The sequence below is a fragment of the Balaenoptera ricei genome, chromosome 15, assembly GCF_028023285.1.
Source record: "Balaenoptera ricei isolate mBalRic1 chromosome 15, mBalRic1.hap2, whole genome shotgun sequence".
NCBI lineage: Eukaryota > Metazoa > Chordata > Mammalia > Artiodactyla > Balaenopteridae > Balaenoptera > Balaenoptera ricei.
The window spans coordinates 28,712,887-28,740,850 of NC_082653.1; the positions used below are offsets into that span (position 1 = coordinate 28,712,887).

Here is a 27,964-nt window from a genome sequence, read left to right on the forward strand (position 1 = left end):
AGGGACCCCGCCTGAGGGGAGGAAACGAGCGCTTGGGGTCACTCCTCAGCCTCGGTGTCCCTCTCTGAGTACCCGGCCTTCAACTCTGAGGAGTCGTGTGTGGAGGGAGCCCTAGGCTTCCGAGCCCTTGGCTCTCGCCGTCTTCTCCTCACATCCCTGCCCCGCTCCCCGACCCCAGCACCTTCCATTCCTCTCCCCTCCCCCATTCGCTCTCCCTGGAAGGAGCGCCCTCTGTGGCTCTCTCCCCCTCGACGCCCCCCCACCTCCAGGGTCCGCTTTCTGCCCCTTCCTCCCGTCCTCTGCTCCCCTTCGCCCACCGCCCTCACTCTCCTCACTGGGACCCTTTTCCACGAATTAAGCCTCCTCCCTGGCTCCCAGTTCCATGTACTATCCTTAGCTTTACTTTGCATGAAGTCAATTCAACCTAGAAATAACTCACAGGACAACGGGGCTTCTGTGGGGGATATTTTTGTGGGGTGAGGTAGGAAAATCAACGTCTCAGGAAAATCAGAGTGCTCAGGAAAATCAACGTCTCAGGAGTACTAAATCGCAAGGTTGTTTTTTTCTTAAAGTTTACTAGTAATCATACACCTGGGAGCAATTGAAAAAGACAAATTGGAATTTATTCCAAAATACCCAACACACAGAGGAGAAAGGAAGAAAGTGGAGCCAAGGCAGGCATAGGCCATACACATTAAAATCTCTAGCTGTCCCATTGAGGAATGTGGTTCGGTAGATTGCATAACCTTTATTTTGGGCCCAATGATTTGATTCTTGGGGTGGAAATGGGCATTGATCAAAGTTCATCTAAGTTTTTAATTCCGTGGCTGATTTTGTTTTTGTATTCACTTTGGTTCAGTTTTCTCTTTTATCAGAACTTTAAGTAGGAAAGAAGTTAAAAAATGCTTCTCTAGTGGCAGTTTAAGATTACTTATATGTAAATAATGACTTGATTCTTCTCTAGAAGTCAGCCAAAGCGTTATGACATCCCTTTGCCTAATACTGGAGCCTTATGATGTTATTGAGAATAGTACAATTTGTGGAAATGTGCATAATTATTTTGTCTTTAAGTGAAGGTTTTCTTTTACCATTCTTATTTCGAAACATTAAATTTGATTCTTTTTTTTTCTTCCCTTCCTCTGATTCTTTTCCTATAGTTTCTTTTCTTTTTTTTTTAAATTAATTTATTTTTTGGCTGTGTTGGGTCTTCGTTGCTGCGTGCGGGCTTTCTCTAGTTGCGGCGAGTGGGGGCTACTCTTCGTTTCGTTGCGGTGCGTGGGCTTCTCATTGCGGTGGCTTCTCGTTGCGGAGCACGGGCTCTAGGCGCGTGGACTTCAGTAGTTGTAGCACGCGGGCTCAGCAGTTGTGGCTCACAGGCTCTAGAGCACAGGCTCAGTAGTTGTGGCGCACGGACTTAGTTGCTCCGCGGCATCTTCCCAGACCAGGGCTTGAACCCGTGTCCCCTGCATTGGCAGGCGGATTCTTAACCACTGCGCCACCAGGGAAGCCCAATATAGTTTTGTATTTTAAATAAAAGTTTCTTTTTATAAGAAAATAATTTGAATTGAATAATGCATTGAATTAGAAGATAATCTATTTTATAAAATTAATGAAAAATGGTTTTGCTTGCTGTAAAATAGCACTGAAAGATTTTTGTATCAAAATTTAAATGTCTTTTAATGTTCTCTCTAGTTCATTAAATACTACTAAGGAATACAGGCACCATGTTCTACACACATGTGCTTATGAGTAAGCGAGGGCCATTGGCCAAAATCTGGCTTGCAGCTCACTGGGAGAAGAAACTCACAAAGGCCCATGTATTTGAATGTAATCTAGAAATAACCATTGAAAAAATTCTTTCACCTAAGGTATGTTATTCATTAAAATTATAGTATGTATTTGCTATGACTTATGGAGAGGAAAGGAATTAAAATACATTATATCATGAAATATATTTCCAAGGAAGCTTTACTCTTCAATGGTCTTCTCGTTTTTATTTCCTATAGCATTTATTGTCTGGACATAAACGTATATTGATTTCTGTTGGTAATTAACTCTTTTATATGTTTATCATAAATTGATTGGATCCTGAAGGATAAAGGCCATGTTTTATACATATCTTGTGATTGTTTCTTATTCCCTAACAAAATACTGTATACATAGTAGGTACCAAATGAGTATTTCTTAGAAAAATAATGGGTGAATGAATAGGGAGAGAAGAAAGAAAGGAGGATTGAGTATAAATCAAAATATATATGAAATCACTTCATAAGCAAGGTACTATGTTCATTATAAAACACTATAACAAGCTATTACAATTTGCATTAAAATATCATTTTAATATTTTTATAGGTTAAGTAGTTTTCTTCTTGAGAGAAGGATGAATTATAATTGAAAATTTACCATGTGTCAGGCACTGGGCTAGACTTTATGTATGTTCATTAGTTTACTTAATCTTCACAATAACCCTATGAGATAGGCCTCTTTTAGCCTCAGTGATGGGTGGTAATTAAGAGCATGAACTTCTGAGCTGGTCAAATTTAAATTTAATTCCTCCTCTGTCACTTAATAGTTTTGTTACTTTGGGCATGCTGCTTATCATGTCTGAGTCTCAGTTTTTTCTTCTGTAAATAGAGGTTGTTGTCAAAATTAAATAAATTAGTGTATGAAAAGCTCTTAGGACAATGCCTGGCACAAAATATGTATATAATAAATTGTAGCCATTATTAATAAATTGAAGTTCAGGAAGGTTAAATGACTCAGCCTCAGCAACTGAGCCAAGGCTTGACCCCAAGTCTGCCCGACTGCAAAGGTTATATACTTCCCATAAAACCAATAATAGCATACTTCACTTAAATGCCACATTAGATTATCTTCACTGAATAAAAAAGTTAATCATTTTACAAGGTGAGGTAAAAGTTAAGTGATTCACCTTAAATAAGAATACAAAATGTCTGCTTTTTAAAGAGAAGAAATTCTTATTATTTTATAATTTTCAAAGAACAGAGTTTATGAATCTAATTTTTAATATTCTAATACTTTAAAAAAATTTTGAAAGGTGAAAATTGCACTTCGAACTTCAGGACACCTTCTTTTGGGAGTTGTTCGAATCTATAATAGGAAGGCAAAATATCTTTTGGCAGATTGCAGTGAAGCATTGCTTAAAATGAAGATGACATTTCGCCCAGGTATACATGCAATATTGATTTGTCTCACTCGTCTTTGTTCCCTTTTGCATTTTTATTTTGGGTGGGCTCTTTTAATTGGCAGCACTCTGTAGTTCCAGCGTGAGTATGGTGAATGTAAACTTCCTTCTGACTGAATCTAAGTTTCCATGGTTAAGAACAAATTATATTATTTTCCTTGCTCTTTTCCTGTGTTTGCAGGAAGAGGTTATGCTTTCAAAAACTTGGAATGTTCCTGTATATTTACACAAGAAATATACTTAATGCTACCACACTTGTGTAAGAAACACTGTTATTCAGTTTTAATGGGTCACTTGGTTTGCCATATCTGTTTTTGCCTTTATGAGATAAATTAGAAAGTGTGATTGACAAAACCTAGATATCAATAATTGTCATTGTTTTCACAATTCTCAAGACTCTAATTACCATAGCATGCTATTTATGAAATATTATAGAAAATCTCTAGGCATTCCAAAGTGCTAGAGATTTACATGTGTCATAAATAGAAAACTTTCAAATTTTTATTTAATTTTAATTTTAGTTTTAAGACTTTAGTCATTTTCCACCTTGTATTATGTTTATCTAGGTACAGACCTTGCCTTTCACACTAGTCTGCAAGCTCCTTGAAGGCAACATCTTTGTCATACTTATTTTCTGAATCTCTTATAGTACTTGTCTCAGTGCCTTGCACATACTGTTCCCTCAGTTAAAATGGGTGACTCAGGATTGACAAGGGTTTATTTTCTTTATTTAAAATATCTGTAGAATCTCTTAGTAGATTTATAATTATATCAAATATGGTTCAATGAAATAAATTTGTTCATTATTTCACTTATATATTCCATAAATATTTATTGATCTCATACTTTGTGTGAAACACTATGTTAGGCTCGGGGATACAAGGACAAACAAGACAAATAAGGTCCCTTTGAGCCTGGTGAGAAAATCAGATAATGAAAAAGGTTTTCTAAAAAAATTATTATAATAATTATAGATTGTGCTATGAAGGAATATAAAAAGAGTACTACTACAGAAAATAAGAGAGAAGTGTATTTTAGTTAGGCTAATTGGGAAAAGCCTTTCTGAGAGGATAGAATTTAAGCTCAGACTTGAAGAATGAGAAGTATCCAGCCATGTAAGAAGTCCATGAGGGAATAGCATTCTGGGCAGAGGGAGCTGCAAGAGCAAAGGTCTTGAGGTGGTAAAGTGCTTGACTCATTCAGAGAGCAAAAAGACCAGTACGGTTGGAGTAGAGTGAGTACGGGAAGGTGTTGTTAGATGATGCCTGCAGGTTTTGTAGGGATACAGGGCCCTGATTAGAAATTTGGATTTTATTTAAGTGCACTAGGGAAGTCCCTGAGTCATTTTACGTATGGGGGTGATCTGATCTAATTTCATGTTTAAAATATCACTCTGGCTGTTTTGTAGAGAAGAGACTGAAGAGGAGCAGGAGTGGATACAGGGAAACCAGTTAGGAGACTAAGCAGTTAGTCCAGTGAGAGAAAGTAGAGATTTAGTTGGAAGTTTATTTTATATAGCATCATGGCTTATTGAATGTGGTATTTTATCCTTTTCAGGACTGCTTGACCTTCCAAAAGAGAATCTCGAAGCAGCTTACAATGCGATCACATTGTCAGAAGAATTTCATGATTTTGATCCCCAAAATGTGAAGTAAATTATTTTATTTTCCTTCAATTTGATTTTCCTGATATTTTGTTGTTTTACATTTTCAGATTTCATGAATGCAGATGGAACATAGTTAACAACTGAAGTACACATGCAGTTGACAAAGACTTAAATTTAGTGTGAAATTTCGAAGTACAAAACTAAAAATGCATCATTATATTTGCTGAATATAGTTTGCAATATTGACAGTATATTCATTCATTCAATATTTGTTGGGTGCCTGCCATATGCCAAACACTGTTCTAGGCACTGAGGAGATAGCTCCTGGCCGCATGAATCTTATATTTCAGTTGGGGGAGACAGGTAATAAACAAACAAATATATAGTATGCTAGGAGATGATCAGCATTATGAAGAGAAATAGAAAATAAAATAATAGAGAGATCAGGAAAGGCTTTTCTAATAAGGTCCAAACAGAAATCTAAAGGAAATGAAGGAACAAATCATTCAGTAATGTGGGGAAGAATGTTCCATGTAAAACAAATGGAAAGGCTCTAAGGCAGAGCATGTTGGACCTATTCAAAGAACAGCAAGGAGGCAGGTGAGACTGGAGTGGAGTAAATGAAGGGCCCAGTGGTAGGAGATGAGGTCAGAGAAGTAGCTGGGGTGCAGATGATGGAGGGTGTCATAGGCTATAATGAGGACTTTTCTTTTACTCAGATAGGGAGCACAGGAGGGTTTTGAATAGGAAAGTGACTGGATCTGACTTGACTTCAACATGCTTCCTCTGGCTACATACTATAAGGGGGAAAGGAAGGAAGCAGAGACCCTGTGAGAAGATTATTGCAGTAAGAAATCCAGACAAGAAATCTCTGTGATCAGTTCTCAGTCTTCATTTTATCAAGGTGGTAGCAGTCAAATTATGGATATATTTTGAAGGCAGAGCTGACAGAATTTGCTAAGGATTGGATATAGTTTGAAGAGAAAGAGAGAAGTGAAGGTTGACTATATGATTTTTGGCATGAGAATGAAGTTACCAGTTTAATGAGATTAGGATAACCAGAGCATGGCAAGTTTAAAGAGGGCAAGGTAAAGGAAGTAAATTAGGTTTTGGATATAGGTTTTGAGATGCCTGTTACACATCCAAGGGGAGTAGGTAGGTAGTTGAATATCTGGGTCTGAAACTCAGGAAAGATGTTTGATGGGATATATAAATTTGAGAGTTGTGAGTATGTAGATGGAACTTCAACCATGAGTCATAAGAAATCCCTGAGGGAATGAGTGTAGATTTGAGAGAGAGAGAGGTCTGAGGACTGAATGTTGGGTCATTCCTAATAGTTAATAATCTGGGAGATGAGGAAGAACTAATAAAGGAGATGGAAAAGGAACAGCCAGTGAGGTAGGAAGAAAATCAAGAGACAGTAGTATTGCAGAGGCCAAGAGGAGAATGTGTTCCATGAGGAAGGGAGTGAACATCAATTTCAAATGCTGTTGGGTATGGTAAGTAAGATAAGGGCTGAGAATTGCCCATTGGATTTGACAATCTGGAGATCATAGTTCATTATATCATATGTATGATGAACTAGTGTTTGTAAGGAATACTATTGAGAAAATAAAATTCTCCTTTGTTTTTATAATAAAACATGTTTTCTGTTTAAGGGTGTTTGTTTGTTTTGCAGTATACTGCAAAATCATTGTGTTCTGTTCACATGTTTTCCTCAATCTTATATTTCTCCATAGTGCTATTGATGTTTCAGAACACTTTACTCAGAACCAAAGCAAACCAGAAGAAATCACACTTAGAGAAGATTATGACAATGATCTACTTTTCCACGCTGGGAGCTTTGGTGAGAATATTTGAGAAATTAAAATTACAAGTCATAATCAATTATATTTGCATTTTTGTATTAAAACAATGCCAAAGCTATTTCTATGCCAGTAGAAATATCTTTAGAATGAATTTTTTGATGTATAAATGTAACCCCCCAATAAGTTTATTCCTGCCTTTTTCTACTATAGGTGTCAATGCCAAGACTCAGGCTTAGCCTATGCTTCCCTTCTCAGTGTACAACCGTTTATTGAATATCTACTATATGTCAGGTACTATCACAGGCATGGGCAATACAAAGTTTAAAGAAGTACTTCCTGCTCTCAAGGAGCTTCAGGCTGGGAGAGAGACATATAAATAAACAGTTGCTGTAGTTAACATATACACAAGGTTTTACACATGTGCTGCATACAGAGCCTTCAAAATATATTTCCTCTAAATATGATATCAATAACAGATTTTAAAATAGCTTGGGAGTGAGGAGAAAATACACACTAAATACACATTGATTGGGAAATAAAGTGTTGAATGTATTTTAGAATTAAAGCTATATGGTGTAATTTAACTATATAGTATTTGTTCTTTTTTATGGCGTTTACCACTCTCTGATTTGTATCATGATATTTATTGTATTGGTCTGTATTGTTCTGAAAACTCCATGAGGGTAAGATCTGTGTCACATTCATCTTTGACTTTCTTATAGTGCCCAAAGCAGTGAGCATAGGAGAAGGCTGGCCTAAATTTGTCTTAGGTGGAGGAGGGTGATCAAGCATCAGTAATGCTTGAGCTACCTCGTAACCTCCACTTCTCATCCTGACTCTCCTTCCATAACTCTATGATCTATAGCTGTGTTTCTCAAATGATCTGTGGTGAAGGACCAGTTTTATAATTTTTGTCAATTTCCTATCTGTCATGGAATGATACTTTTGTAGAATATAATAAAAATTAATTACTAGAAAAATTTAAAAACTTACTTAAAAATCAACATGTTAAGCCTCAAGTTTTTGTTATTAGATCCAACATGTATAAAATTACTCTGCGACGTTATATTAAAACTTTGTAAACATTTACCTCTAATTTGTGTATTTACTCTGTTGTGGACCAACACCGTCCACAGACCCTACTTTGAGTAGCACGCATCCCTTACTGGCTGTTACCCCAAACCTTGAAATGTAACACATTGGTAAAAAGTTAATCATATTTCCTACTGCCCAAGATACTCTTTACACATTTCCCTGTAAATGCTACTGCTCTTCTTCAGCCCTGAAACTTTAGGATCACTCTTTTTTTTTTTTTTTTTAAATTTATTTATTTTTATTTATTTATTTTTGGCTGTGTTGGGTCTTCGTTTCTGTGCGAGGGCTTTCTCTAGTTGTGGCAAGCGGGGGCCACTCTTCATCGCGGTGCGCGGGCCTCTCACTGTCGCGGCCTCTCTTGTTGCGGAGCACAGGCTCCAGACGCGCAGGCTCAGTACTTGTGGCTCACGGGCCCAGCCGCTCCGCGGCATGTGGGATCCTCCCAGACCAGGGCTCGAACCCGTGCCCCCTGCATTGGCAGGCAGACTCCCAACCACTGCGCCACCAGGGAAGCCCAAGGATCCCTCTTAACTATGCTTTCTATAAGCTTCATACCAGTGCTAATTAAAAAAAAAAATTGGAAATGTCTCTTAGGTATTCTTTCTGTTTCCCTAGCACCAGTACTAAATATATATATATATTTAGTTCACCAGTACTCAAGTGCTGAAGTGCTGTATACCCTCCTACACAGTTTCTTCCAGGCCCCACATTTTATACAGCTCTGCAAGAGGAATTATCCTTAAATTCCATTTTTTTTTCCACATCACGTTTCTCTTCTTAAGTGCCTTGGGTCCCTATAACTTCCTGATAGATACTCCTGCCTCTCCTCAAGGCCCTCTACCAATTTATCACCATCTTTATTAACTTTGTTTTACCTTAATATAGACTTTTTGCTCTAGTCAAGCAAATGTCTTACCAGTCAACCAATACAATTTAGTTGTTCTCAGTTCTGTCTACTACAATTCAAGAAGGTGGGGAGAACATGTCCTGAGTAGACTGACAGAACTGGGTTTGAATCTGGGCTTCCTCTGTTGATTTGCTGTGTGATATTGGGCAGATCTCCTAGCTTCTCTGAGCCTTACTGCCCTATATGTAAAATTGGGATATTACTAGCAACATCACAGTTATTTCCCTTATTCTCTCCTTTAGTACTCTCTACCAATAAGGGATTTTCTCTCCTTCAAAAACTAGTTCAAACCTAATGTCCTCTAAGAAATATTTAATGTTAATCCATCCTATTCTGGATTATAACATAAGAGTGAAAGCAAAGATTATTTCTTTAATTTTTTGGTGTACTCTCAGATTCTCATGATGTTCAGTGATCAGCATATACTGTCTGTTCATAAATGTTATTATCTTATTGACCAAGACTGATTTTTCTTTTGGAAGCTATCAAGGTGTACCTGGAAGATGTGAACAATATTTTTAGTTCTTTTGAAGAAGTTAATCTTTTCTATTGAGCAAATCTTTAGTCCAATACAATGAAGGTTGCCTTTTTTAGCTCTTTCTTTCTAGAAGATGTAGGCCTGTAGAAAAATTTCCAGTGAGCGATACTTCATGAGTTTCTTTACTGACTAGCAGTGACGTGGGTTGCTAGAGGAAGGAGAGGACCAGCCTCTGACCTCTGGGATTTCAGACTTCTAGACTGTGACCTCTGGGGTTTCAGACTTCTGGACCCAAAGATTCAAACCCAAGGAAGGGAAAGAATATGCATGTACTGACAGCCAGTATGGAAGCAGGTCAGTTTGAAGCAGGGAATTCATTTTATCTGCTGCTGTCAGTGTCTTAGGAGTCTTCTCTCATTAGTCTCCATTTTGCCAGAATTCTAACACCGTTACTAAGACTATCTTTGCTGCCTTCAGATCCTGACTCTATGATTTATTAGGGTGTGACTGTGTGCAAGTTACGAAACCTTTCTGTGGATGTTTCCTTGTCTGTACAATGAGGATTATAATAGTATCCTCTACTACATAATACAATGCACATAGTAACCACTCAGTTTATGTTAGCTAACCAGGTTTTATCTTTTTTACTGCTGTATCCAACCCCTAGCATATTGCCTAATACCTAGTCATTCAATAAATATTTATTGAACAAATGTTATAAGCCCATTCTTTAATATTTTACCTACCTTTCCATTACTTAGAAGGCAGACATACTCCTTATTTTGAATCCCTCCTTATGGACAAACAACTCAAGCAACTGTCCATGAAATAATATGAAATAATACTCGATCAAGTGGCATATGACCCACCTAAGGTAGAAGAAATCATTCCACTGTCAATAATAACCTTCTGGGAAGTATTAAACTGTACCACCACTAAAAACTCTATCCTGACATTTTTTTGCAATTTTTGCTTATTGTATTGGAAAAAGCGTTAGACTAGAAATCCAGTCTCCACTGATTAGCAGAATGACTTGAATAATTCAAATAATTTTTTTCTTTTTTCTTTTTTTAATTTAAGTATAGTTAATTTACCATGTTGTGCTGATCTCTACTGTACAGCAAAGTGACTCAGTTTTACACATATATACATTCTTTTTTTAATATTCTTTTCCATTATGGTTTATCCCAGGAGATTGGATATAGTTTCCTGTGCTATCCAGTAGGACCTTGTTGTTTATCTCCCAACCCCAAATTTCCAGTCCATCCGTCTCCCTCCTCCGCTCCCCCTTGACAACCACAAGTCTGATCTCTATGTCTCTGAGTCTGCTTCTGCTTTGTAGATAGGTTCATTTGTGCCATAATTTAGGTTCCACATATAAGTGATATCATATGGTATTTGTTGTTTTCTCTCTGACTTACTTCACATAGTATGATAATCTCTAGGTCTATCCATGTTGCTGCAAATGGCATTATTTTGTTCTTTTTTATGGCTGAGTAGTATTCCATTGTATATATATATACTACATCTTCTTTATTCATCTGTTGATGGCCATTTAGGTTGTTTCCATGTTTTGGCTATTGTGAATAGTGCTGCTATGAACATAGGGGTGCATGTATCTTTTTGAATTATAGTTTTGTCCAGTTATATGCCCAGGAGTGGGATTGCTGAATCATATGGTAATTCTATTTTTAGTTTTCTGAGGAACCTCCATACTGTTTTCCATAGTGGCTGCACCAGCTTACATTCCCACCAACAGTGCAAGAGGGTTCCCTTTTCTCCACACTCTCTCCAGCATTTATTATTCGTAGACTTGTTAATGATGGCCATTCTGACCGGTGTGAGGTGGTACCTCATTGTAGTTTTGATTTGCATTTATCTAATAATTAGTGATGTTAAGCATCTTTTCATATGCCTACTGGCCATCTGTATGTCTTCTTTGAATAATTCAAATAAATTTTTAGCTCTCATTTTTCTCATCTGTAAAATGAAAGGAGCTATTCAAAATGATATCTAAATTCTAGCTTCTAACCCTGAAATTCTGTGTTTCTATGACTAACTCAATATTAATTATATGTATTTATTTAGAGGAGGAACCTGAAATTCTCAGAAGACATAGCTTCTTTGATGACAACATATTGCTAAATTCCAGTGGTCCTTTAGTTGAACAAAGTTCTGGAAGCCTCATTGGAGAAATATTTCTGTTCTATGACAGTGGAGATGGATTTGGAGATGAAGGGGCTGCAGGAGAAATGATTGGTATGCTATCTGGTCATATAGAAATTGGATATTTGTTTCAGTCAAATTACATAACATACTGGAAGTTTTATTCCATCAAACTAAAATTTCAGATATGCTTCTGTGTCATATAGGTCAACACATTGTTTTACACAAGTTTTCAGAATCTATGGTATATTTAAAATTTTAGGCTAGTTCCAAGTAAATAGCTATCTGTTTAAATACATTGATCATATAGGTTCTTGTTTTTATTTTTACAAATTTCTAGTCTTTAGAGTGGAAGAAGTGAGGTAAATATATTCCTCACAAAATATACTAGATTGTATACTAGAAAACATTGTTTTCTTTAGCAGAAATTGTGGGACAGCTATTCTAAAGGATCTGTCCAGCATTTTATATTATTATTTTATATTTATATTATGATATTATTATAAAGTCATCATAGAAATAGGATAGAGAAAACTGGGAAATCGAAATCCACTTAATTTTAAAGATACTGACCATTATATATCAAATCTTTTTTTTAATTCTCTAGTTTACAGTAAAAGGCTGGTTATGGCAAACTTTTTGAAATTTGAAAACTACGAAAAATAGTGGCTCTACCTTAGATCTCTACCAAAGGAGTTTGAAAACTTTTACTTCTTAATTTCAAATCTAAACATGGCTTTGTAACAAGGCTACTATCTTGGTAGTTTAGTAAATATTTCCTGAAATAAACGTTTAAAAATAGACTTTTAATAAAGGAAAGGAAATTAAATATATAAAATTCTATGTCATACTGCATGAAATATGGTAGTCTATATAACCAGTCAAATCTAGTTAAGTAGGGTTCACTCATTTTTTTTATCCCATCACAACTCCTTGCATGCAATACTGTCAAGTGTTTAGTGAACAAATGACAGATTCAACTCTGTATAACCAAAGTGTTTATTGTGTTTTCAAGACAATCTATTGCAAGATCAGAATATCCTGTTAGAAGACATGCATTTAAATAGAGAAATTTCCGTGCTTCCTGAGCCTCCCGATACTATAGTGGGTATGTTGTTTCTTTGGTGTAGAATGTGAACAGATACTAATATTCAAATTAAGCCTTAAAACTTATGGGTTTAAGTAGCAGTATAGTATAGTGAAAGATAATAAAGAGTGTTGTCCCTCAAACTCTTAGTCTGACTTTAGATAATATAGAATAGAAAACTAAATTCTGGGAAAAGTACAATGATGGGTATTTAATCGGGATTAGGTTTATTTGTTATGAGAGCACATTTAAATACTCTGCCAAAATACCCTGCTTTTGAATCATTAAAATAATATATGTTACATAGTAAAACATCATTAATGTTTGACATTAACATAGTTATTAATTATTAATATCACATTAATATTAATATAGCTTGACAATCTATATATAATTTGATATAAATTACAAATTTGGGGATATTTTCTACTTGAAATTGATGTGAAAGTACCTCAGATGATTTGAAGTCTTGTCGTCTGATTTTTCTTAAGAATTAAAAGAATGATTAACCCCATTTTGATTTTTCACTCTTTTTGATGTTACATTTGCTTTCTAACACAGTAGTAGAAATTTTAGATGTAAAAAGAGGCAATAAAAATTTAGTTATGTGTGGTTCTTTATGGGTCAGCTAATCATGAACAGAACATAAATTTTTTAGCAGACATATTGTCAAATTTATGTCAATCATTTATTGTGGTTCCTACCTCTGTTTTCACTTCTGATGTGACTGTAGCCCAGCCTTAGACGTGACAGGTGCAAAAGAGGATGATACTACTTGACTCACCTGAACACTGCGGGCCCCAGACTGTATAATCTCTGAATCTCTTCAACTCTATTAAATACATGATTCTAAGAATTCAGATGTGGCTCCAGTTAGCAATATAAATCTACAGTTAGTTTGTCTTTCACTTTAATTCTCATACAGTCCTCTAGTTTGCAACATAACCATTATTTTTCTTAATAAATCCTGTTATGGCAACGTTGATTAGTAGAACCAGATAATCCAGAGTGTGTATGTCCACCTGAAAATGAAAAAATGGATGAAACCACATTATCAAATGAAGAGGAAGGATTTACCCTTGACCCAATTGATACTTCAGGTCAGAGTCATTCATGTTTTTATTTTTAGTTTTGATGCACTACTACCTTATTTACCCTGAGATATTTTAATAATTCTTAAAATATTATAGGAGGTAGTCAATCTAGTAATAACATTTATAATACAATAAAGAAAAAGTGTGAAGAAAATTTGGGATGGTCCTTTCATTATATTCAGTCCTGGTCAAACCATCTATCCAGCTTGGGAAATTGGAAAATGTAAAACAGAGTTCAGTTCCAATAGTTATCAAGCCATTATTCTGGGCACAGAAATGAAGACATAGTTCCTGCTTTTAAGAAGCTTACAGTCTGATCAGGAGATAAATAAGCATGCAATATAAAATAAGACAGAGTAAAAGGATCGGAATAGAGGCACTGAATATGAATCTAATATATAACTAGATCTTTTAAGAATATCCTAGTTTTAAGTAGTATAATTGATATTTCAGTTTATAAACTCAGGCATGCAAAGAATAAAGCATTCAACTTTTTCTTTACGAAATTCAACTCTGAGCCTCTATCCCACTTGGTTGGCAAGAAATTCAATCTGCAAACCTCCCCTATCTGCCCTGAGCCATGTATAGTATCAAAGTTTGGGGGAGGGGTTCAGCAGGTGGAAGGGAACCTCTGGTCATCAGCCACACCACCTTGTGATACCCAGTGTCCCAGCCTACTAACCTCTGGAGTCATCACACAGCCAGCCCCTTTGGAATCTTGTTATATTCCCAAGATTTTACTGAGGCACATCAGCAAGCAAGTTCCTTTGGCTCCATCTGATCTCAGATCTCCACCCATTCCAGAAAATGTAACTGCCCCCTCAACTCCCCTTTTGCATCTTTACTAAGGAAAAGCTTGACTTCTACTTTCTACCTGGCCAAATTAGTTAAAGGAGCAAAATCCCATGGCCCTAACTACCTACTTGGAATTTGTATATGAATTTCAATGGGGGAGGGAAAAATACACTGTACAAATACAAATAAATGTTTTAAAAAGTTATCCTGTTAGGTAGATATTTTAAGGAACTTCAGAACTGAGTGACTTCCCTCTCAATATACTCTGCTCCACATTTCTCAGTTGTCCACTTAGTAGATCAACAGGGTGCCTGCCTCCTAAGCACTTTACAAAATGTGTTAACCCTTGGCTGCTGAGACACACTAGCTGTGCAAAAACCATATAAAACATAATTTTCAGTAGAGAGAAGGGGATTTTCTTCCCAAGTCAACTCTGTAGGTTGTATTGTGGTAGACATTTCTTAGATATGCAGTGCCTAGAATATCATTATACAAAGTTGTACAACCTATCGCATTTGTATGTATTTATTATATTTAGACATTGCTGAAAAAAGAAAAGGCAAAAAGAGGAAATTGCTCATAGATCCAGTCAAGGAGATCAGTAGCAAAATTATGCATAGACAGCTTACTTCCTTTACGGACACACTCATGGTTTTGGAACTTGCACCTCCTACCCAAAGGTTGATGATGTGGAAGCAGAGGGGAGGGGCAGACACACTTCTGTCAACTGCTGCCCAGGATCTGACTCATGCTGAACTGAAAATGGTAATAGTTTCCATTCTTTTACATGGGTGCAATGTTTGGTGATAAATAAATACATATTTATATTCATAGATACAATGGAATTTAAACTTGTGAAAAAATACCCCCTTTTGAATTAATTTGCTGGATGTGTGTGCATGAATAATAGTTTTAACTTTTTAGCATATACGCTTGTATTTTGTTGAATTGCTTTACTTGTACAAAAGTGAGAAACAAAAATGTATATTTTTACAGTTGTTTACAAAATGCTTTGTGTCCTCTGGCTTTAAACTTGGAAGAAAATTGATGCAGAAGGAGTCAGTAAGGGAAGAAATGGGAAGCAAAAACATAGTAGGTGAGACATCCTAATTCTGTTGGTGTTTAGGGGAATGTTGTAGAAACAAAAATTTGATTTTACATTTCAAAATTAAGATGGGATCCAATTCCATATTCCCAAGTATAAATGCTCTTAGAAGAGTACTTGAACTTAAAAGAAATTGTTAGATCAGCATTGCATTCTTCTATGTGGATTAATTTTTGTCCAACAAACTACCTTAAAAAGATGAAGTATATATACTATGTGGACTATTCTTAATCTCACTCTTTCCCACCTCCCCCACCCCCAAAGGCAGTACTCACAAGCCTTCAACAAAGAAAATTTTTATATCTCGTAGGATAATGTTTCACTTTAAGACAACTAACATGAAAAATCACTTAGTGATAAGAATAGCATTTAAACAATACAGTTAACCTGAGATATAGATATATCTATCCACCTAGAGGATACATGAAATTTTAATAATATTAATAATGAATTATTATTGTGACTATTATAAAGGAATAATAAAGCCAACTTATGTGGTGAGTGAACCTCTGCTTACTGAAGGCATTAAAATCTGCTGAACAATATACTAAGATGGGCTTGGTATATCCATGTTGTCTTGTGAGTTCAATGTGTGGGAACGAGTGTGGAGGAGATAGGTGGTGGAACATGGGAAGTAGAGGTGATAAAGAGGCAGATGAGGGAAAATGGAAGATAAATATGTGAGACTTGGGGTGCTATAAGAAAGTTTGTGCACCCTTAAATTCTTGGATTCTAAGTTGTCTGTCAGAAGTTTTCTTTTGTAACAACCATATCCCAATTTTAAGTTTGAAAGATATTTTAGTGAAATCTTTTTTACTTCCTTAATAATTCAGAGACCTCCATGATGGAAGAGCCAAATTCCCTGCAAGAGTTAAGTCAATCCAAAACTTGGAAGGAAGCGACTGATGGATCTAAGTGTAGCTATCGTGAGGATACCAATAAAAATATTAACTCTGATGTAAGTTAACCAAAGAGAGTAATAAAAATATTATTATCTTCCTGACACATACAGTGAAGGAACATTGAGACTCTGGTATATCGTCTTATATTTATAGTTTATATTTCATCTTATGTTATTCTGTAACTTCTTTAGTATGTAGCAGTACTACAGGGTAAAACATAATTTCCATCTGCAGAACAGTATTTTCTAGAAGTTTAGGATAGTAAATCACAAGATAAGTAGTTTCATACTGAAATAGTATTTTGCATGGTACACTGAATAAATGATTATACCTGAATCTGGTTATATGCTGAGGTCTCACATTCAATATGTTGTGGAATCCTTTAGGACTCTAGAAAATACACCTATGTTTTGCTTCTGATCATAAGTTCACCCTTTCCAACTCTAAGAATAATATGTGTTAGACCCACCAATTATCTTAGCCTTGAATCTGAAAGACTAAAGATCTATGACCAAAAAATTTTTTTTAAATTTTTACTTAAAGACATAATTTTTATTGAAAAACATAGTTATTTAAAAAATATAGTTGGAAACAGTGTGCTGTAAAATATTCTCCCAATGTCACTTTATTGACTGTACAAGTGTAAATATTATACCACACCAGATAAAAATAAACCAGTGCTTTTCTGGTTTGTTCCATCATCACTGTATTTTGATAACCACTCAGGGAATTGAGAGTCAATCCACAGTGAAACTGAATGCCCTTGGAAGGAAAGACAATTTCATAATACATTAAAACAGAATGTGTTTTAATTTGATCATATACTGGATATTGAGATACTGGGTTGCCAGTACTACTCTCTTCCTTATTTGGATTCAGACATTTCTTAGAATGCACCTACTGAAATTTTGATTAGGCAAGCTTGTTTAGTTTATTATTTTTTAACATAGTGACAAAATTTTGGTGCTTGGAGTGAAGGAAAGATTGTTGCACTACTTCTTTTGAACCTTTTACTCCTTTACCCTATACTTATGCTTTAACCTTCAATTCCATTCTTATTCTGCTTCCAAAAATGGTGAACAGATACGAAATAGTCAGGAATGGAAGCACAGTCAATTTAAATGGACAGAAAAATATTGATTCTGATAATCATTTTCAAATCTTTCAAAAATTCAAACAATTTTTTGTAAAATAACTGCACAATTGAGAGTATCTAAAATGTAGAATATTCATAGAAATTAAAAGGGAAAAAACATGATAGGGCTCCACAAACATGTATATTAAAGAATAAAATGCAACCTCGTACTCATGAAAATTTTTAAAAGCTAAAATGAAAAATCAAATAAGCTATGTTGTGGGAAGCTTCTAACTTAATCACAATCACAGATAACAGCTGGGGAATGAAGCTTGGAGACAGGCTGAAGATGAAAAAGGGGCCAACAGCTTCCATAGCAATGAGAAAGGAGGGTGTTGGTGAATGGAGAATTTCTCTTTTTCCATCTTCCTTTATGTCTTCGGTCCCCTTCCAGAGGACACAGTTTTTCTTCCCTCTTGCTAGTGGCAGCTCCAGCAGCAGTGGCAAGAATCCTGTCATGGCCCTAGGTAGGGATATTAATATCCCTTCCCCCATTCTCGTTCCCTCTGCTTACAGGTCTTCTTCCTCTGCCACCTGGTTCTGGCATGAGAATAGAGGTAGGGGACTGGGGCAAAGACAAACTGCTTCAAAGAAAGTGGTCTCAGCCGTGCAGCAGCAGAGACTTTTGATATGACATCTGTAGTGTTGAGGGAAATAGGAAGGGAAAAGATAGGTAGCAAGGAGGGCAGAACATGCAAGTTCTTCATTGTGGGAGGCATAAAGAAAACAGGAGTATTTAAGTCAGGTATTGCCTATTTGGGATATTTCAGAAATAATATTTTGAGAATGCAGGTAGTATTTTAAATTAGTTTTAGAAATGAGCATCCATGTGATTAAAGCATTTAACAAAATGAGATTGTTCCTGTGATGACTACTACTACTGTGATAACTTACCTATATTTCCCTGATTTGATTTAGCAGGATATTGCTGAAATGGTATCTTCAGCTGCTGAGGAATCATCTTTAATGAATGCCATCTTAGCACAAGAAATTGAAAATTGTCCAATTGAATTGGTAAATAGATGTATAGTCTTGAGAATGTTATTTAAAACTTTGTTCCTAAATAGTTAACACCTTATTTACCTAAAAATTGTTTTTAGCTGTCATGTTACTCTCTAAAATTACAATTTAAATTTGTGATCTTAACAAAGATGTGTATGAGTAGCTTGATAAAACATATTCAGAATTGCTTTGATCTTTTATTCTTTAATTTATTTTGAAACCTTAAATAATTTTAAAGAAATGTATGGGATTTTTTTGCTTATCAAAGGTAGTCATGGGTTTAAAATGTTGAGAATCATTGTTTTAAGTTATTCTTATAACATCTCTAAAGAAGCAGAGTTATATTATGGCTATGTCCTAGGGCATTTGAAATTTCATTTTATTTAAAGAAAAATGTATGGGCATTATTTCCCAAAACAATGACTCACGGTCTATACCAAGACCTTGGCTGATATAGACCAAGGCCTGACTCAAGACTTCTAGAGATCAGAAAAAGGGAATGGTCTGCACGGAGGACCACAAGTCAGTAGCAAAGCCAGAGCTAACATGTGACTCACCTGACTCCATATAGATTACTGTCTTATTTCTCTAGTCCTTGTCCCATAGTGCTGAAGGCATTTTTAAGATTGTAATGAATTTTAACAAAAGTTTCTTAGTTAAATAATATCAAAACACCTACTAATGCCTAATGTTAGTTTGTTTTTAAATAAATTATCTTTACAATGAGTTCCAAGACTATTAAATTTTTTTTCATATGACTGACTTCTCTGGATAATCTAGGACAGAATAAATACATGAAATTTTTACCTGAAACATCCAAACAGCTGAGCCAGAAGAGAGTTGAGTCACTTTCGCCTTTCTCTTTGCTTCTAGACACAGGTTATTTTCATACATGGTCAAGAAAACCACAACACAGCACAAGTTCAGCTGTTTTAATAATCCACGGGGCTTTCCATACAATGGACTCAGCTGTAGGGTGTCCAGATAGATCAAGTGGATAGGCTTCAGCAAAATGCACAGACTATTTTTTTCTGAGCCTTTTCCTGATTGGTTTAGTTGTGCAATATAGGTGAAGCTGCAGTCTCATGGATCTTTAACAAAGAGTTGGGCCATTGCTTTTTACATTCGAAAAATACATTTGCATATTTAACAATAAAATAAACGTTAGTAATTGGGTGAACTAGTTTACCCCAGAATAAACCAGAAAGGAATAAACATAAATTTTACCTGGAGGAATTTAGAAAACTCTTCAGAATAAAATTGACCATATTTTCAGATCAGTATCTTTGGAATGTAAGAAAGGATGCTGTATAGGCAGAACCAGGAAGCCAGTACAGCTAGCAGGAATGGGGACTTGGCAGTCCCCTTAGCCTCAAAAGATTTAAAATATCATACAGGATATTCTGAAGCTTTCTGAAATCATCTTGGAGTCCATGAAATTGAATGCAATTTTAAGAAGTGTCTGGGCTCCAGAGGTATACACAAAAGCTTGACAAACAGTGGAGCTGTGATAAGGGTGACACAGAAGCTGTTAGGTTTCATGGTCAGAGATAGCGTTGGGAAAATTATAAAGTAGGTCAGATCTGTGCCACTGCCACTTGCCTCCCCCAACCCTTTGTAGGCTTGCTTTTTTGTCAGACTCATCAGCACCTTTCCTATGCCCAATTCTGTTCTCAGCTTATAAGGTGTTAGTTGGTGAGGGCTTAGAATGAGTTCCTGTGAAGGGATTTCAACTCTACAATTTTTAAATATTACGGTGTTTCTGAAAGTGGCTAAAAACTAAAAAGATTGAATCTATTCAAATAACATGAAAGGCCGTGGGTTGATCTTTTTCGGACAAGGCACCCTTGAAATTTGTAAGATTCCTAACCCAATTGTACACAACCTACTAAACATCAGTTATTGTTACAGCTTTTATATCACCAGATAAATTCATATGAAGGCCTTTACGAGGTAGTTCTTCTATAGCTTTTTGTTTACTCCTGTCATCTGAGGTCAGATTGACCAGAGCTGGGACAGTCCTAGCCAAAAGTGGTCATCTTTACTTTTAAAAGTAAGTGCACAATGCCTGGGATGCATCACCAATAGAGATGGCAGAATCTCAAACTCTGGAACCCCTTGTCAGAAGATAGCCTGGGAGTGTAGATATAATCCTGTAAAGACTGAGCTATACTTGTATGTTAGTCTTATTCTCTCAATTATCAGACTATAAGCTCCTTATTTGGCAGGACCCAGTGTTACAGTTGTGTTTCTTGCGGCAGCTAACACTATGGTTGGCAAATAGTAAACATTCAGTAAAATTTGGTTAAATGAAATATTATATCAATTATTCAAACAGGAGTCATTGGGGAATGAACAAAATATTGAGGCAGAGAGATGGAATCGAAGAATACGTCAGATGTTAAATAGCTTGCGGGTAAGACAGTAGGGTTTGTCAACCCTATTTTTACTTTTAAAAATAAGTAAAATGTTGAGTTCAACCTTCTAAATATTAATAAAAATAAAACAATTTTCATTGTGTTTTTGTTGAGACCAAATTACACTAGAGTGAAATGATTTTTAAGCTGTATACCTGAGGCTAAATGTGAGTTTGTTTTTAGTGCCTACATGTTCTAATCAATTCTTACCCATTTTCATGTCCCTAGACATCTATTCTATGTCCCATTCTTGTGTTTAGCAGTCTGTCAACTAATTCTCAATGTGAAACTAAATTTATAACAGTTTAAGAATGAAACAGATAATTTTAAAATTTAACTTATATTTTTATCAAAATAATACATGTATATAATTTTGAAAGTTCAGTAGTACTATGCTTAAGGCTGAAAGGGAAACACACAAGTCTTTTGTCCCACCCCTCCTTATTCCTAAGTTCTGCTTACCAGAGGAAACTATATAAACTGTTTCTTTTAGTATTTAAATCTATACTTCTAATTACATGTTCTTACTGCTCTTTCCTAATATTTCAGCTTTATATTTTATCTGTTGACTTCTTTCAGAAGAAAATGAAAATTTAGCTTAGTTATATCTCCCCCACCCCAGTCTATTTTCAGCACAGTATTCAGTGCTTACAGTGTTATAATTAGAATAGTCATGATGCAGGTTTGATTGTGACAGAGAGCCAAAGCGTCAGTGGCTTAAAAAGATAGAAGTTTATTTCTCTGTCAGGTAGAGTACTATCTGGTATGGCAGCTATGTTCACAAAGTTGTCAGAGGCCCAGGTTCCCTTTATCTCATTTTCTTTATTCTTGGGATCCAAAATGGCTAACTATCCACCATGTCTGCATTCCAATCAGCAGCAAAGTTTCCTTTAAGGGTACATCCCAGAAATTGTATGTATCACTTTTCACATTTAACTGACTAGCACTTAATCACCTTGCCACATCTAGCTGGGAAATGTAGTCCTTATCTGGCAACCATGGGACCAGCTAATAATTCTATTACTATGGAGGAAGAAGAGAATGGATATTAAGGGACAACCATCAGTTGCCACCACTATGTAAAAATTAGTTTAAATTGAGGCTTCATAAGCATAATTACACTTCTTGTCAACTTTATGGGTTTTTTATTTTGGCGTTAAACATTACCTCATTTTTCCCGTTTGCTTAGTATCTATATACCCATCCTTAATTCTTTTTCAAAACTCTCTGACAATAAGATAAAACCCCTTTTAGTATGGTCAAATACATCAATTGATTCATCAGCTCCTTTTTTTTTTTTTTCTTGAAAATATCCTTCCCAGAGCTCATCCTCCTCTTGTTCTAATCTAGACTAGTTGCTCTCTAGGTCTGCTCCACAGTTTTTGTCTTGGGACATTCCTTTACCATAACATGGGAATTCCTTTGTCTCTTTCCTATGTTAGTTCCCCTATTTTTGGTGCTTTGATCTTTATCTTGAATTTTTTTGGTGGTTAACATCCTCTCATAATTTTCTGAGACAAAGAGTGCATAGGAGGTCAACTAATCTATGACAAAGGAGGCAAGGATATACAGTGGAGAAAAGACAGTCTCTTCAATAAGTGCTTCTGGGAAAACTGGACAGCTACGTGTAAAAGAATGAGACCAGAACACTCCCTAACACCATACACAAAAATAAACTCCAAATGGATTAAAGACCTAAATGTAAGACCGGACGCTATAAAACTCTTAGAGGAAAACGTAGGAAGAACACTCTTTGACATAAATCACAGCAAGATCTTTTTTGACCCACCTCCTAGAGTAATGGAAATAAAAACAAAAAGAAACAAATGGGACCTAATGAAACTTCAAAGCTTTTGCACAGCAAAGGAAACCATAAACAAGATGAAAAGACAACCCTCAGAATGGGAGAAAATATTTGCAAACGAATCAACGGACAAAGGATTAATCTCCAAAATATATAAACAGCTCATGCAGCTCAATATTAAAAAAACAAACAACCCAATCCAAAAATGGGCAGAAGACCTAAATAGACATCTCTCCAAAGAAGACATACAGATGGCCAAGAAGCACATGAAAAGCTGCTCAACATCACTAATTATTAGAGAACTGCAAATCAAAACTACAATGAGGTATCACCTCACACCGGTTAGAATGGGCATCATCAGAAAATCTACAAACAAATGCTGGAAAGGGTGTGGAGAAAAGGGAACCCTCTTGCACTGTTGGTGGGAATGTAAATTGATACAGCCACTATGGAGAGCAGTATGGAGGTTCCTTAAAAAACTAAAAATAGAATTACCATATGACCCAGCAATCCCAGTACTGGGCATATACCCAGAGAAAACCATAATTCAAAAAGACACATGCACCCCAATGTTCATTGCAGCACTATTTACAAAACCAGGTCATGGAAGCAACCTACATGCACATCGACAGACGAATGGATAAAAAGATGTGGTACATGTACACAATGGAATATTACTCAGCCATAAAAAGGAACGAAATTGGGTCATTTGTACAGACGTGGATGGACCTAGAGACTGTCATACAGAGGAAGTAAGTGAGAAAGAGAAAAACAAATATCGTATATTAACGCATATATGTGGAACCTAGAAAAATGGTACAGATGAACTGGTTTGCAGGGCAGAAATAGAGACCAGATGTAGAGAACAAACATGGACACCAAGGGGGGAAAGTGGTGGGGGGGTGGGGGGCGGGTGGTGGTATGAATTGGGAGATTGGGATTGACATATATACACTAATATGTGTAAAATAGATAACAAGAACCTGCTGTATAAAAAATAAATAAATAAAATTAAATTTAAAAAAAAATAGGGCTTCCCTGGTGGCACAGTGGGTAAGAATCTGCCTGCCAATGCAGGGGACATGGGTTCGAGCCCTGGTCTGGGAAGATCCCACATGCCGCGGAGCAAGGAAGCCCATGTGCTGCAACTACTGAGCCTGCGTGCCACAGCTACTGAAGCCCGCACGCCTAGAGCCCGTGCTCCGCAACAAGAGAAGCCACCACAGTGAGAAGCCCACGCACCACAACGAAGAGTAGCCCCCGCTCACCGCAACTAGAGAAAGCCCGCACACAGCAACGAAGACCTAACACAGCCATAAATAAAAATAATAAATAAATAAATAAATTAATTAATTAAAAAAAAAAAGTTCATAGGAGCTAGAGACCCTACATACAAGTCTGAAAATGTCTTTATTTTACCTTTAACTTTATTGGATGTATCTGAACATAGTTTGAAAATAATACCTCTCAGATCTTGAAGGCTTTGTAACATTTCTAGGCATCTGTGTTGTTATTGAAAAGTCAGATGCCGCTTGGTTGGTGGTCTTTTATAGGTGACCTTTATTTTCTCTCTGGAAGCTCTTAGATCTTTTCTTTATCCCCAGTGGCCTGAAATTTCATGATGATGTGCTCTGGTATGGGTCTTTTTCATTTATTGTGCTAAACATGTAATAGATTCTTTATTCTGAGAGTTCATGTTCTTGCATTGGAAATTGTTTTGTATGTCTTGGATTTCCTCCTTGTTAATCTAGTCTCTTTTTCTGCACTACCTATGGGTCAGATGTTGGCTCTCCTGAATTGCACCTTTACTTTTTAAAAAATCTTTTACCCCCTGTGTTAATTTTGTCTTTTTATTTTTCTGCTCTCTAGAAGATTTCTTCAACTTCATCTTTATTGCTTTTTTTGGTTTGTTTTCTAGGACTTTTTTATTAGTTATTAATTATTCTTTTATTTTATAGCATCCTAATCTTTTTATTTATTTATTTTAACAGCTTTATTGAGGTATGATTAACACAACTATAAACCATACCTATTTAAGATATACAGTTAGATAAATTTTGACGTATGTATATATCTGTGAAACTATCACCAAAATCAAGATAGTGACCATATCTACAACCTCCAGAAGTTTCCTTGTGTCTCTTGATAATCCCTTGTCCCATCTCTCCCACTTGTCCCCCTCCCCCATCCCCAAGCAATCACTGATGCTTTCTCTCAATATCATCCTAATCATTTTTTGTGGATGCAGTATCTTCTCTTAATTTTCAGAGGTTATAGTTTTCTTCTGCTGCCTGTATTGTCTGTTTCCTCAGTGATTCTCTTGAATGCATTCTTTTCTGCTCTTGAATGTTAGAAATTTTATCCAAATGTCTCTTAGATCTCTATTTTTTTAAAGAGTGAGACACCAAAAAGCTGATTGGAGGTTAGATAAGCATGGATGGGGCTTGTAGACTTGTGGTCTTTATAGTGAGATAATTGGGTGGTGCCCCCCCAATACACACACACACACACACACACACACACATCATTATCTATAGGATATTTTTCCTTGGAATGTTCACTTTTCCCAGCTTAATCTTCAGATCTACTGCCTAGGAGATATAAGCATGATGCCCGTGGTTCAGGAACCAAAGGGAGTAAGGGAGAGGCTGGCAGTCTCACTGTTTAGACATTAGAATTTCCCATATTCCTCCAGTCTGTAACACTTCTCCTCCGCCATCCACAGTGCCTATTATTCCAAGTCTAGAACCTCACTGGTTGATATCTCCAGAAAGACAACTTCCTGCTTCCTGCTAGGTATGGGAGTAGTGGTCTTCAGGTTCTGTGAGGTGGTGGAGTAGACCTGAGGATCTAACTGTTCCCAAGTAGCCTTTTAAGGAACTCTCATGTTTTTAGCTTCACCCCTCATTTCCAGCTTATGATGTACTGCTGCCTACAATTCCCGAGCTTTTCCTAGGTTTTGTTTCACTTTGGGCTTTTGTTTTTTGTTTTATTCAAGTGTGTTTATAGGGATGGTATCCCTCTCATCTTGATTCAGTATGCTTTTAGTGCTGCTTCTGTCTGAAGGAGCATCCTTCTGTAAGCCTTGCTTTTATTCCTGCAGGCTGGCGAGAACAAGGAGCAACCAACACACAAACCTGCTGTTTGTGCATGGCTAGAGATGGTGGTGATTTTATAGCATCCTGGGCATTTCATAACCATGGAGTAGGAATTGGGGCTCTGGACCAGGTGCTTCTTCTCATGTTTCCTCTTCTCTTTTGGAGAGGGGTGAAGGAGATCCTTTGCAAGAGGCACGTACTCGTGGGGAGGCTGTCACTGCTGGAAATGCTTTTTTTTTTTTTTTTTTTTTTTACAGTTTTCATGTTTTATTATACTTAAATTTCACCATTAAATACTGAGCAGAAGTATATGCTGGCCTTATGTCCAGATTTTTGAAATGTAAAGATAAACAGACGGATGGCCTTAAGGATGTGATATATTAGACGTTGTAGAATATATTAAATAATTAGAGAATCTGGGGGTAGTAACATTCTGTCTATACACATTTACACGTTTAGTGGCACAAGTAAACTCTATAGGGACAGGAAGACAGATGTAAAGCTTTGGGTTGCAATTAGAGGAAAAGCCCATTCAGGACTGAACTGAGAGGTCCTTGCTTGCTGACAGAATCTCCCCTTGACTTCAGACTTTAGACAAACTAGTTTTTTTGGTTAGTATACAAAAACCACTGAATTGTACAAAATCCCTATTAGTCATGAGAAGCAGTAGCAACAAGACAGATTAAGGAATTGGCTCAAGCCAATTCAGATTGTAGGGTCTGGCCAGTCAGAAGTGAGCAGGGCTGGCTGGAGGCTGAAAATCCAATTGGATGTTGCAGTTCAAGTCTGGGATCTATAGATTAGAACAGCCAGCAAGAAACTCAGTCTAGAGGCAGAATGGTTAGTGCATTCCTCAAAAATCCTTGTTCTCCAAATAAGTTCCTAAAAGACTTTCCTCAAACAGGGTCAAATTTCTGTATCTCAATTTGGCTTGCTTTTTGCTGGCTTTCCTCTCTGCTGACATGTAGGGTTCGGCTTTCTCTAAGTCTGATAGTCTTCCACTTTGTATTTTTCTCCTTCCTTTATTCCTTTACCTTCATTTTAGAGGAGTTTCTGGAGGAAACAGAATAATCCTCTCAGGGTGTTTTTCAAAAGGATTCTTGAAATTGAGAAGGCTGTCCCTGCTCTCTCCCTGGGGAAAAAGCCACCCGATCCACATTTTGTCTCCTCAAGAGCGGGGGATAAATGAAGGCTTGGCATGCCATCTCTGAAAGGTTGCTGACACTGGGCTGCTCCTTTGGTTGAGATAAAGTATGATAAATTATTTAACTTATTAATTTGTTAAATGTTATGGACTGGCAAAAAAAACAAACCAAACCAAAACAAAAAAACCCTTGTATATGTTATTAAAAAAAAAAAATGCTTCACAGCTATCAAATTAGTACAATACTCACAGGGATACTGACCAGTATTCACCACAGTATTTCTAACTAAAAAACAATACTGCTGTTCTAGAAATCTGATTCCAAGTACATAGTCTAATTAAATACTTTATTGTACCTCAGTTTTTTCTAGTAGATTCACAGGTGTCCTATAGTGAATCCAACATCTTTTTAATCTGTGCAAAGAAACTGGGAGATGTATTTAGTCATATTCCCCTGCCATTACATTTACCACTAGAGTTGTTTAGTCACCCCCATCCTGCAGTACCTTTAAAGAAAACAAGCCTGATATGTTGATAATTTTCATTGATTTTGAAGATTCCCAAGGTCCTGTGGACTTTTTTCTGCCTGCAAGTCTAAACTAATTTACACTTTCTCCAGGAGCCATTTATGTTAACATCAATTTTTTAAAAGACCTAACATTTGTATAACACATTAGAAATTTGTGTAACACTTTAGAGTTCTTTTGCATGTATTTTCTCAATGAACCAAGCTGTGCTCAATGACCTATGATGTTTTTTATGTTTCCTAATGAGTCATTTGCATTTCTCCATTTAAGAATTTCAGTCACTTATCAAAAATATCAATATTTTGTTGTTCATTATGCATCCACAGCCTGCTTTATTTCTAATCATCTTGTTTCCCTTTCCTTTCTTCTTTTACAATTGTTTTCCCAGGAATCCAACAAGATGGGAATGCAGTACTTTAGTCTGATGAAGCTCTGCAGAAATAATGACCGAAAACAAGCTGCAGCCAAATTTTATAGCTTTCTTGTCCTAAGAAAACAGCGAGCTATTGAGCTGAGCCAGAGTGCTCCCTATGCAGATATTATAGCTACAGTGGGACCAATGTTCCATAAAATGTGAAGGAAATCCAGA

At 36.3% G+C, this 27,964-nt stretch overlaps 1 protein-coding gene and 1 pseudogene across 2 annotated transcripts; one reads left to right on the top strand and one right to left on the bottom strand.

Moving 5' to 3' along the window:
• The first annotated feature begins 1,724 nt into the window (after positions 1 to 1,724).
• RAD21L1 (RAD21 cohesin complex component like 1) lies at positions 1,725 to 27,952 on the top strand. Of its 2 annotated transcripts, none has more exons than XM_059896763.1 (13): positions 1,725 to 1,868; positions 3,059 to 3,188; positions 4,763 to 4,856; positions 6,551 to 6,657; positions 11,188 to 11,358; positions 12,281 to 12,373; positions 13,342 to 13,452; positions 14,780 to 15,006; positions 15,238 to 15,337; positions 16,180 to 16,304; positions 18,302 to 18,397; positions 20,724 to 20,801; positions 27,764 to 27,952. In XM_059896763.1, the coding sequence occupies exons 1-13, from the start codon at positions 1,725 to 1,727 to the stop codon at positions 27,950 to 27,952; spliced, it is 1,665 nt and encodes a 554-aa protein (XP_059752746.1). The 2 variants fall into 2 exon arrangements, with proteins under 2 accessions (XP_059752746.1, XP_059752747.1); XM_059896764.1 differs by having other exon boundaries at positions 18,305 to 18,397.
• LOC132349371 (small ribosomal subunit protein eS27-like) lies at positions 25,651 to 26,744 on the bottom strand (annotated as a pseudogene).
• Positions 27,953 to 27,964: the final 12 nt, after the last annotated feature.